At 43.4% G+C, this 12,928-nt stretch overlaps 1 protein-coding gene across 3 annotated transcripts in view; it reads right to left on the reverse strand.

Moving 5' to 3' along the window:
- Nucleotides 1-12,928, reverse strand: part of TMCO3 (transmembrane and coiled-coil domains 3) — a 97,485-nt gene that overhangs the window by 9,007 nt on the left and 75,550 nt on the right. For all 3 annotated transcript variants that reach the window (XM_038761582.1, XM_038761584.1, XM_038761583.1), the window contains exons 4-9: nt 11,544-11,735; nt 10,401-10,529; nt 7,117-7,209; nt 5,768-5,954; nt 4,705-4,822; nt 1,776-1,971 (exon numbers count right to left, since the gene is read on the reverse strand). In XM_038761582.1, coding sequence (XP_038617510.1) covers nt 1,776-1,971; nt 4,705-4,822; nt 5,768-5,954; nt 7,117-7,209; nt 10,401-10,529; nt 11,544-11,735 — 915 coding nt within the window. The remainder of the gene's footprint in view (nt 1-1,775; nt 1,972-4,704; nt 4,823-5,767; nt 5,955-7,116; nt 7,210-10,400; nt 10,530-11,543; nt 11,736-12,928) is intronic.

A 12,928-nucleotide genomic window follows, 5' to 3' on the forward strand; every position in this document is an offset into this window, starting at 1 on the left:
ATTTCACTTCTCGTGTCTCAGTTACTTCATCTGTGAAATGGGGATTAAGACTGGAAGCCCTAGTGAGACATGGACTGTGTTCAGCCTGAAGATCTTATATCTACTCCAGCGCTTAGAGTGCTAGCACATAGCAAGGGCTTAATAAATAGCATTGAAAACAAACATCAAAATCTCATCAACTATAAAACAAGACACGTGGGCACAGTGAAGAGAAGAATTAGCCGGGTAATTCATGCCACAGTAGGGTTTGCACTCAATTACCCAGATCAGTTTTTAAAATTTCCATTCCACCAGCCAGAAGGGTGGTATAAGAGCCAAACATTTTTCTTATTTATTAATTATTTATTTCCTAATTTGACCTCCCACCTAGTGCCAAACTTGAATTTCCACCTTTCAGAACTCACTAATTCCAGTGACCCTTTTGGGTCCTAATTATCTAGTCTGTTGCCTCTGAGGAGCAAATGATATAATTAAAGTGGCTTTTTTTAAAGCAAAAAAAAAAGCAATTAATACTACTACAAAAAAGGCAAAATACGTTAACTATAACTGCTTTTTCTTGGAATGTTACTACGGTCCTGGATGTAGTCCACATTGCCAGAGAATAGCTACCTCACAGTGATATGGATGCTGGATTTTTAGTATTCTAGATCATGATTCTTCAGCAAGGGAATCCTCCCCACTTCGCTTAGCATCTTTAGACTGTTTTCATTCCTACGTTCATTCAGTCGTATTTATTAAGCGCTTATTGTGTGCAGAGCTCTGTACTAAGCTCTTGGGAAAGGGCAATACAACAACAAACAGTGACTTTCCCCACCCACAACGAGCTCACGGCCTAGAGGCGGGGAGACAGACATCAATACAAATAAATAAATACATTTATAGAGGTTATAGAGGTTTCCGCCTCTTCCATTAACAGTGGTACGGTCCTGGTCAACCAATCAATCAATCTTATGACTGTGTACAGAACTTTCTACTAAGCGCTTGGAGAGTACAAAATAACAGAATTGGAAGAAACATTCCCTGCCCGCAACGATTTGACGGTCTAGGGAGGGAGACAGCCATTACTATAAATAAATGCATTCCGGATACGGACATAAGTGCTGTGGGGCTGAGGGAGGGATGAAAAGAGGGAGCAATTCAGGGTGGCAGGAGGGAATGGGAAAAGAGGAACTGAGGGATTAGTCAGGGAAGGCCTCTTGGAGGAGACTGGCCTTCAATAGAGCTTTGAGGGTGGGGAGGAGTCATTGTCAGATTTGAGGAGGGAGGGAATTCCAATCAATCAATCAATCAACCATATTTATTGAGCACTTACCGTGTGCAGAGAACTGTACTAAGCACTTGGGAAGTACAAGTTGGCAACATATAGAGACAGTCCCTACCCAACAGTGGGCTCACAGTCTAAAAGGGGGAGACAGAGAACAAAACCAAACATACTAACAAAATAAAATAAATAGAATAGATATGTACAAGTAAAATAGAGTAATAAATATGTACAACATATAACATATATACAGGTGCTGTGGGGAAGGGAAGGAGGTAAGATGGGGAGATGGAGAGGGGGACGAGGGGGAGAGGAAGGAAGGGGCTCAGCCTGGGAAGGCCTCCTGGAGGAGGTGAGCTCTCAGTAGGGCCAGAGACAGGATGTGGGCGAGGGGTCGTCAGCGGACAGACAAGATCGACACCCGGGAAACCCAGTGGAAGCGCTTTTCTAGAAACAGATGCCTCGTAGATCGTCTCACATGCACAATTAAAGGTGCGAATTGTCGACAAATTACCGTTAACATAAGGAAGATGAAAGCAGAGATTCCCAGGACAAGGATTTCTTTACTCCCTTTGCTCTCCGTATGCAACTTGCGGTAATATGGCCCTATGAGGTAAGTCTTTATAACAAGACATAGGAGAAAGACAGCAGCCAGAGAAAAGAGAATTTGACCAATCAGTATAAATATTCTCAGCATTTCCATGACAATGCTGGGGGAAAAAGAGAAAAAAAAAGAATAGGTTATTGGCAGCTTCGAACCCCATTTTCCCGATCCTTAGAACTACGTCTCCCCTCTCAAAACGTGGCTCCAAACACCATTTTCCACTTTGAAACAAAAGCTACAACTGGGAAAGTAAGGACCAATAACACTCTACCAAAGAATTTCAAATTTTCTATTGCGTTACAAGCTAAATTTAATGTTTATGTTTAAATGTTTTAATGTTTAAAGTAATGTTGTTTTGTTAATGATGTGCATTTAGCTTTAATTCTATTTATTCTGACGACTTGACACCTGTCCACACGTTTTGTTTTGTTGTCTGTCTCCCTCTTCTAGACTGTGAGCCCGTTGTTGGGTAGGGACCGTCTCCATATGTCGCCAACTTGGACTTCCCAAGCGCTTAGTACAGTGCTCTGCACACAGTAAGCGCTCAATAAATACAACTGAATGAATGAATGAAGTGCTGATTAATACAATTAGCAGTAGCCTAATAATATACATCACAGTCAGATTACATTTGGTGTGGGATTTCAAGAGTACTTTTTCCTAAAGCCAGGAAGATTATACAGAAAGAGGTTCGCTGTGCACTTTATTTCAAGGGTAATATAAACTATTTAATATTATGCCCACCCATCCTGAATGAATTCACCTTCAATGGTCAGCCTACATTATTATAAATTTATTTAGGATTGAAAGAAAGAAGACACTACCAAAAAGACATTATCAGTTCAACTCTTGTGGCCCAAGAGGCTTCTTTAAATAGGGAGTTTTCTCTCCCTTATGCCAGAAAACATTCACACTGGAAAAAATCAACAGGTTTTTGGATGGCATCAGCGCTTCTTAAAACCGTGTTTCCCAATCCAATTTTTGGATTGAGAAATGGAAGTGAGGGAATTACCTCAGTTAGATTTTTCAATCATTCCCAGGGAGGGAGGGAGGAAAAGGGAGGAATGCCTCTTCTTTTTAGATTCTCTGTGATGCAGTATCTGAGATAACTTTACAAAAGTATTTTGGTCACTTGCCTGGCTTAACTCCATATAATTGAAGAACTACCCGGCGCATTGTAAGCTAGTTCGGGTATATCTCACCGACTGAACAATAATACTAATAATGATACTTGTTAAACACTTACTATCTACACTGGGGTAATCAATCAATCGTATTTATTGAGCGCTTACTGTGTGTGTCACTGATACAAGATGATCAGGTTGGACACAGTTCCTGTCCCTCAAGGGGCTCACACTCTAGTGGGGACAGGGAACAGGTATGTAATCCCCATTTTATAGAGGAGACAGAGGTGCACAGAGAAGTTAAACGACTTGTCCAAGGCCACACAGCAAGGCGGGGAGCGGAGCTGGGTTAAGATTCCAGGTCTCCTGAATCCCTGTGCTGCTTCCAGTAGGCACGCTGCTTCTCAATTTACAAATCATAAGAGTGCCTACATTTATTTAGTATATTTGCTCATATTCTTTACGTGCAATTTTTATTATATTCTGTACCTCCAGAGGCGAGTCTTTTCTAAACTGGCAGGAAAATACAATCTTCCAATTACTTCTCTTGGAATGGCCTTCCACTCCAGATAGTTTCTATGCATTTTCCGACCTCAAAAAGAAGGGCATCGGCAATCTAGACCCAAGGCTCTAGTCTCGGTTTGTCGCGGAGTTGGGAATTGCGAAAGGGAATGAGATATGCTAGAAGGAGAAGAGCAGGTAATAATGTCTCTCTGGGCGGTTTACTCCTTAAATCTAGAAAAATAAAAAAATAACAGCACAAATACATCTCCTCTAGACTATAAGGTCTAGGCTATTAGAGAAGCAGCGTAGCTCAGTGGAAAGAGCCCGGGCTTTGGAGTCAGAGGCCATGGGTTCGAATCCCGGCTCCGCCACTTGTCAGCTGTGTGACTTTGGGCAAGTCACTTCACTTCTCTGGGCCTCAGTTCCCTCGTGTGTAAAATGGGGATTAAGACTGTGAGCCCCCTGTGGGACAACCTGATTGCCTTGTAACCTCCCCAGGGCTTAGAACAGTGCTTTGCACATAGTAAGCGCTTAATAAACGCTATCATTATTATTATAAGGTCATTGTGGGCAGGGAATGGGTCGACCAATTCTGTTACATTGTATGTCCCCAAGGGAATACAAGTGATTGATTAAGTACTAAGCAGCATGGCCTAATGGAAGAAGCGTGGCCTAAAGGATAAAGAGCAGGCCTGGAAGCCAGATGTCCTGGGTTCTAATCCCGACTCTGCCACTTACCTGCTGGGTGACCTCGGGCCAGTCACTTCACTTCTCCGTGTCTCATCTGCAAAGCGGGGATTCAATACCTGTTCTCTCTCCTACTCCAAATGTGAGCCCCACATGGGACAAGGACCGTCTCTGATCCGATGAACTTCATCAATCGTATTTATTGAGCGCTTACTGTGTGCAGAGCACTGTACTACGCGCTTGGGAAGTACAAGTTGGCAACATATAGAGACAGTCCCTACCCAACAGTGGGCTCACAGTCTAAAAGGGGGAGACAGAGAACAAAACCAAACATACTAACAAAATAAAATAAATAGAATAGATATGTACAAGTAAAATAAATAGAGTAACAAATATGTACAAACATATATACATATATACAGGTGCTGTACATATCTTGTATCTACCTCAGCATTTAGAAGACTGCTTGATACATAGTAAGCGCTTAACAAATGCCATTTAAAAAAGTACTATAAAAACTTAACCTGGAATATGTACCGGCTCCTGCTTGAATTAGAGTTGGCATTACAGCTATGAATAATCCAAGTTGTACATCCTGCATTACCAGCATGCCAAGGAGTACACTGCTATAGTCAATATCGCCTGTTTGGAGACAAAGAAAAAGAGTCAAACTGTGGATTTGAAATAAACCAGAGCACCTTACAAGTCTAAACAGTGCCATTCCAATGATTTGCTAGGAAGCCCCAGGAAACCCCGTAACTTCTAATTATGTGGTACTGCACTCTCCCAAGAGTTTAGTACAGTGTTCTGCACATAATAATAATACTAATGATGGCATTTATTAAGCGCTTACTATGTGCAAAGCACTGTTCTAAGCACTGGGGAGGTTACAAGGCGATCAGGTTGAACCACGGGGGGGTTCACACTCTTAATCCCCATTTTACAGATGAGGGAACTGAGGCACAGAGAAGTTAAGTGACTTCCCCAAAGTCACAAAGCTGACAATTGGCAGAGCCGGGATTTGAACCCATGACCTCTGACTCCAAAGCCCGGGCTTTTTCCACTGAGCCACGCCGTTTCTCTTATGTTGCCAACTTGTACTTCCCAAGTGCTTAGTACAGTGCTCTGCACACAGTAAGCGCTCAATAAATATGATTGACTGATTGATTGATTCTCTTAAATAATAATGTAGACCGTTAGGTCATTCATTCATTCAATCGTATTTATTGAGTGCTTACTGTGTGCAGAGCACTGTACTAAGCGATTGGGAAGTACAAGTTGGCAACATATAGAGACGGTCCCTACCCAACAGTGGGCTCACACCGTGGGTAGGGAATGTGTCTATCAACTCAGTTATACTGAGCTTAGAAAAGTGCTTGGCATATAGTCATAGTAAGCACTTAATAAATACCATCATTATTATTATACTGTACTCTCTCAAGCGGTTAGTACACTGCTCTGCACAGAGGATGAGATCCATAAATACCGTCGAATGAAAAATATGGTTGATTGACTAATCTAAAATAGCTCTCCCAATACGTAAAAAAAAAATGCATGCCCCCGCAACCCGCCCCCCAAGGCACCTACCTTCTTTATCTCCTCGGGCACTACCGACCAGAAATCTGGACACCAAAGGTGTGCTTGATAAGGATAAGCAGGTTGAAATAAAGACACTCTGCGTTGGTCGGATCTGAAGTAGGTGCCCCCACAATAAGCCAAACGCAATCATCAGGAAGGTCATGTAACAGGGTCCTTGCAAAGAGATCTTCCACACCTTAAGAAAACGTAGTGATTTTATGGATAATATCCGTATTAAAACCTCATCCGCTACTTCCTGCCCGAGGAAGTTACGCGTTCAACTATAGCCTAGTGGATGGAGCACGGGCCTGTCGGAAGGACCTAGGTTCTAATCCCAACTTGCTGTGTGACTTTGGGCAAGGCACTTCACATCTCTGTATCTCGGTCTCCTCAACTGTAAGGGGCTCCAGACTGAGCCCCCTCCTTCCTCTCCCCCTCGTCCCTCTCTCCATCACCCCCATCTTACCTCCTTCCCTTCCCCACAGCACCTGTATATATGCATATATGTTTGTACATATTTATTACTCTATTTATTTATTTATTTATTTTACTTGTACATATCTATTCTATTTATTTTATTTTGTTAGTATGTTTAGTTTTGTTCTCTGTCTCCCCCCTTTTAGACTGTGAGCCCACTGTTGGGTAGGGACTGTCTCTGTATGTTGCCAACTTGGACTTCCCAAGCACTTAGTACAGTGCTCTGCACACAGTAAGCGCTCAATAAATACGATTGATTGATTGATTGTTTGATAGGCCACACTGTTTCTCACGCACTTGTTAAGGTAGGTCTCCTCCAGGGTTTTCCCCATTAGTGTTTCTTCTTCGTGGATTATATCCACCAAACTACTACTTCCACACTTTCTACATACTTGCACATATCACTTCAGTGATAGATACGTATACATATATATATATATATATATATATATATATATATATATATATATACACGAGTGATATGACCTACCTACTCTGCAATTTAAGCCTTATTCATCTTTACAAATTCTTCTTCCCTTCCTTTTTTTTCTGTAAATTATCTCATGTCTAACTCCCCGGCTCGGTTGTATGTGCCTTGAAGCCAGGGCTGGAGTCTTCTAATTCTCTTACACTCTCTCAAGTGCTTAGGACAGAGCTCTGCCCACAGCAGGCTCTGCATAAATATCATTAATCGACCTGAAATCTACTCTCTGAATTTGGTTATCAGTAAAGCGGGATGATTCTTTTTTTTCCAATTCCTCATGATCTTCCTCCTTCCTTGCCTTTCCTTACTGAAGTTTTTGCTTGTCTATGATCACAGGGCAAATTTTCAGGGCCCAAACTGATGAGTCAGTTGATAATAAAATATGATCTGCGGTCACCTTTCTCAGCTTTTCCGGGGAGAACTCCAAGCCAACTAGAAAAAGAGTGAAGAACACACCAAATTCTCCTAACGTCTCCACCTGTACCATGGACTGCAAAATAAGATGTCAAAAAAATGATACAAGTTCAGATTAAATGACAGAATTTGAATTTATTCCCACATGAGACTAAAAACGGTGCAGTAGGGGAATATTCATCTTTTAGGAAACCTAAAATTTGTAACTTCCCATTTCAGTAATGGATTTATCCCCTAGACGGTAAACTCACCTCTAGACTGTAAGCCCACTGTGGGCAGGGAATGCGTCTGCTAATTCTGTTGTACTCTTCCAAACGTTTAGTACAGTGTTCTGCATGTAGTAAGTGCTTGATAAATGTCATTGATTGGTTTATCCCAATGTGGCAATTTCAATAAAAATACATGCCAGCATAGCAGCAATTTTTCTTACTTTGGGGCTATATTTGACATCGTTTTTTATCATCACAATATAAAAGATGAAAGTGACTGTAAGCAGCCGTGTTTCTTCAGGATAGGCATTTTGTTTCCGGAAAAGTGCCTTTGCCGACTTGTACTTCCCAAGTGCTTAGTACAGTGCTCTGCACACAGTAAGCGCTCAATAAATACGATTGATTGATTTTCCGTTCTAACATATGTGCATATGGCACATATGTGCATTAGCCAGTTAAACTGCTAAAGTCTTGGGCTTCATCACTCAATCATCAATCCGTGGTATTTACTGAATGCTTACAATGTGCAAAACCCTGTACTACTACTACTACTAATAATAATAATGATGGCATTTATTAAGCGCTTACTATGTGCAAAGCACTGTTCTAAGCGCTGGGGAGGTTACAAGGCAATCAGGTTGTCCCACAGGGGGCTCACAGTCTTAATCCCCATTTTACAGATGAGGGAACTGAGGCCCAGAGAAGTGAAGTGACTTGCCCAAAGTCACACAGCTGACAATTGGCAGAGCAGGGATTTGAACCCATGACCTCTGACTCCAAAGCCTGGGCTCTTTCCACTGAGCCTTGGGAGAGTAATAATAATAATTATGGTACTTGTTAAGCACTTATTATGTGCCGGGCACTGTTCTAAGCACTGGGGTTGATACAAGCTAATCGGGTTGGACACAGTCCCTGTCCCAAATGGGGCTCACACCCTGAATCCCCATTTTACAGATGAGGTCACTGAGAGAAGTGAAGTGACTTGCCCAAGATCACACAGCAGACATTTGGCAGAACTGGGATTAGAACCCAGGACCTTTGGACTCCCAGGCCCAAGCTCTAGCCACTGAGCCATGCTGCTTCTCTGTCCAAATTGAGAGGGAAGTCTGAGGTTTTATTTAAGAGGTTTTTCCTCAATCCTATAGCGGAGTGCGATCGGTAAATTGTGCTCGCCCCGGGAAGTAAACTGCCCCCTTACTAGTCATCTAAAATTCAGGTTCCCAGAAGGAAGGTCTGCTTCCATGGGGAAGCAGCGTGGCTCAGTGGAAAAAGCACGGGATTTGGAGTCAGAGGTCAGGGGTTCAAATCCCGGCTCCGCCAATTGTCCGCTGTGTGACTCTGGGCAAGTCACTTAACTTCTCTGTGCCTCAGTTATCTCATCTGTAAAATGGGGATTACGACTGTGAGTCCCCTGTGGGACAACCTGATCACCTTGTAACCTCCCCAGCGCTTAGAACAGTGCTGTGCACATAGTAAGCACTTAATAAATGCCATTATTATTATTATTATTATTATTATTAGTGGATAGAGCACAGGACTGGGAGTCAGGTGGTCATGGGTTCTAATCCCGGCCCCACCACGAGTCTGCTGTGTGACACTGGGCACGTCACCTCACTTCTCTGGGCCTTAGTTACCTCACCTGCAAAATGGGGATGGAGACTGTGAGCCCCGCGTGGGACAGGGACCGTGTCCAACCCAATTTGCTTGTATCCACCCCAGCGCTTAGTACAGTGCTCGGCACATAGCACCACAATTATTATTATTTAGTGGCATCAGATTAGCAGGAATGAGATCACTGAAGGGGCAGGAAATTCCAAATCACAGGTCTGGATTGAGACAGATAAAATGGGGATTAAGACTGTGAGCCCCCCGTGGGACAACCTGATCACCTTGTAACCTCCCCAGCGCTTAGAACAGTGCTTTGCACATAGTAAGCGCTTAATAAATGAAAAAAAAAATTGCAGCAGGGGCTCATCTTTACGGAACCTCTAAATCCGGCCAATCAATCATTTATTGCACGCTTACTGTGTTCACAGTGCTGTACTGAGCGCTTGGGAGAGTACAATAGAACAGAGTTGGTAGACATGTTCCTGCCCATGACGAGCTTACAGTTCAGAGAGGGAGACAAACGTTAATCGAAATAAATTCCAGATACGCACAGCGTGGGCTGAGGAAAGGGTGAATTAGGGGAGCAAATCCAGTGTAAGGGTGACACACAAGGGAGTGGGAGAATAGGAAAGGGAAGGCCTGTGGGAGGAGATGGGATTTAAATAAGGCTTTGAAGGGCGGGGAGAGTCGCTGTCTGTCAGATATAAAGAGGAAGGGCGTTCAGGCCAGAGGGAAGATGTGGGCAAGAGATCGGTGGCAAGATACAAGAGATGGAGGGCCAGTGAGGAGGTTGGCTTTAGAGGACTCAAGTGTGAGGGCTGGGTTGGAGTAGGAGAGCGCTGAGCGGAGATAGGAGGGTGTGAGGTGATTGAGGGCTTTAAAGGCGATGGTGAGGAGTTTCTATTTGATGCGGAGGTGGATGGGCAACCATCGGAGGTTCTCGAAGAGTGGGCAAGCACGGCCTGAAGTTTTTTGTAGAAAAATGATCGGGGCAGCACCAAGGGTGGAAGACCACGCCACAAAGGGTGAAGGAATCAAGATTTCACAGACACGTTCAATAAACCTCCTTCGAGTCAGATAAAAATGCGGGATGCAACAAAATCACCTCCTCTTAAATCTACAGGCTTCTAAATTACGTTAGGCTTCTTCCTGACTGTCTTCTGTGACGACGAATGAGAAGCCTCATTTGAACAGAGAATCGCAACCTGCAACTCGAAGGACTTTTGATCCCCTCCTCCAGGCACGTGTCACGACGCTTAACAAATTCTTAATGTTTAGAAGGGGGTGCGTGTGAATTGGCGATCCAAACTATAAAGGGCTGCTCTGTTCAGGTTGATTACAGGGAAACGGGCTTCACTGTAAGTACGGGTGCAAAGATTTTACTCTACATAACCGCTTGTGGTACCGTCTTCAAAACGACAACTAGCATCATCAAAAACCCCGCTCTTACCTTAATGCTGTTTAATCCCGAAGGTCCCAAAAGCACTCCACAAATAATGTACCCGAACATTGTTGGCAACCCTATCAACGTGCAGAGCCAACCACAAGGTAGTGACAACATACCTATGGTCACAATGTCCTAATATTTAAAAAAAAAAATTTAAAAAAGATTACCATTAGTACTCAAGGGCACTGTTAAGGGAATGAAAAAGAATGCTAAACAATTTGAATACTAAATCAGTCAGCACTTAATAAAGTGCCTGGTACAGAGTAGTACTTAAATACCATTTTAAAAAAAAACAGCAGTAGAAGAGAGAGTGAAGTGCTCTAAATTCCTACAGTCTCAGCATCAGAGAGAGATGGAATTTGGGGAACTCTGGGGAGAGAACGCAAGAGGTAACTGTTTAAATACTTTCATAGAAGCCTGTCCACTTGTCTTGTTTTGTTGTCTGTCCCTCCGCTTCTAGACTGAGTCCATTGTTATATTGGATTCTCCCAAGCGCTTAGTACAGTGCTCTGCACACAGTAAGAGCACAATAAATACGACTGGATGAATGAAAGGAGCAGCCATATCATTCATGAGTCAGACAGTCAATAGTATGTCTTGAGCGCTCACTGAGCGCAGAGCACTGTACTGAGTGCTTGGGAGAGTCATCATCATCATCATCATCAATCGTATTTATTGAGTGCTTACTATGTGCAGAGCACTGTACTAAGCACTTGGGAAGTACAAATTGGCAACATATAGAGACAGTCCCTACCCAACAGTGGGCTCACAGTCTAAAAGGGGGAGACAAAACCAAACATACTAACAAAATAAAATAAATAGAATAGATATGTAAAAATAAAATAAATAAATAAGTAGAGTAATAAATATGTACAAACATATATACATATATACAGGTGCTGTGGGGAAGGGAAGGAGGTAAAATGGGGGGGATGGAGAGGGGGACGAGGGGGAGAGGAAGGAAGGGGCTCAGTCTGGGAAGGCCTCCTGGAGGAGGTGAGCTCTCAGCAGGGCCTTGAAGGGAGGAAGAGAGCTAGCTTGGCGGATGGGCAGAGGGAGGGCATTCCAATAGAGTCCAATAGAACAGACACATTCCCTGCCCACAACGAGTTTATAGTCTAGAGTCACCCAGCGGGTGAGACTTACCTTGATAAAATGGTGATCAGCACGAGGGATTGTTGCATCTCTGGGCTTGGTCAGTATGTACTGATTGTTCTGCGAGTCGATAAGCATGCTAAGCCCCAAGTCGTCCTCTATTTCTCGCTTGGATATATTTCGTTTGGAGTCAGCCTCCTCTTCTTCCACCCTCAACACGGCCTCAAAGTTGACGCCTCTCACCTACAAAGCCATAACACAGGGCAGCCTTTGGTAGGAGTGTCATTTTTGGGGGTACTTACCGGTTTTTAGAAGACAGGAAATAAGCGCCTAAAAAATATCATAAAAAAAGAAAAGCAAGAAAGGAAAAAAAGCAGTTGCCTGTTGTGCAGCAGTTGTGAAAGAAGAGAAGCCTCCAACTCTGGCAAAGATTATTTCTATATGAGAGCGGCAGGAAGTGCAGTAAAGGTCTGAGAGACAGGAGGACCTGGGTTCTAATTCTGGCCCCGCCACGTGTCTGCTGTGTGACCTCGGGCAAGTCATTTCGCTTCTCTGGGCCTCCTATTACCTCATCTGTAAAATGGGGATTAAGACTGTGAGCTCCATGTGGGACAGGCCTGTGTCCAACCTAACTTTTATATACTCTGGTGCTTAGTACAGTGCCTGGCACATAGTAAACACTCAACAAATACCACAGTGATTATTATCATTATGTAGGATGGGGAACAGGTGCTGAATTCCCATTTTTTTGCAGTTGGGAAAACTTAGGCCCAGAAAAATTAAGTGACTTGACCAAGGTCACAGGGATTAGAATCAAGGTTCTCTGGCTCCTGGGCCTGTGATTTATGCACTACTCCATGCTACTTCCCAAACTGACCTCGAATTTTCTTAATCCTCACAGGCAGAAATATATAGGAAAATATCAACCCCATTCCAAGTTTCCAAAAGGAAAGGGGGAAGGGGTCTAATACATAAAATCGAAAACTTTCTCTTTGGTAGAAGAGGACAAAGGAAGCAAAAACAAAAACCACAATCTCCCAACAAGCCACGGGATTACCTTTCACGACAAATAGGGTTTCTTTTGTAGGATGGGACAGGGTAAGCAGAATGAAGTTCTGATCTGTTAGTGAAGTTAGTCCGAGCACAAACATAGAAAATGGTTCAATCACCACAACTTCTTGTTCTCGGTGGCAAGAGCCCGGGCTTGGGAGTCAAAGGATGTGGGTTCTAATCCCACCTCCACCACTTGTCTGCTGTGTGACCTAGGGCAAGCCATTTCACTTGCTCTGCACACAGTAAGCGCTCAATAAATACGATTGATTATTTCACTTCTCCATTCCTCAGTTCCCTACTCTGTAAAATGGGGGTGAAGACTGTGAGCCCCGCGTGGGACCACCTGCTCACCTTGTATCTACCCCAGTGCTCAGAACAGTGCT

This window comes from Tachyglossus aculeatus, chromosome 20 (genome assembly GCF_015852505.1).
Source record: "Tachyglossus aculeatus isolate mTacAcu1 chromosome 20, mTacAcu1.pri, whole genome shotgun sequence".
In the NCBI taxonomy this organism is placed as follows: domain Eukaryota; kingdom Metazoa; phylum Chordata; class Mammalia; order Monotremata; family Tachyglossidae; genus Tachyglossus; species Tachyglossus aculeatus.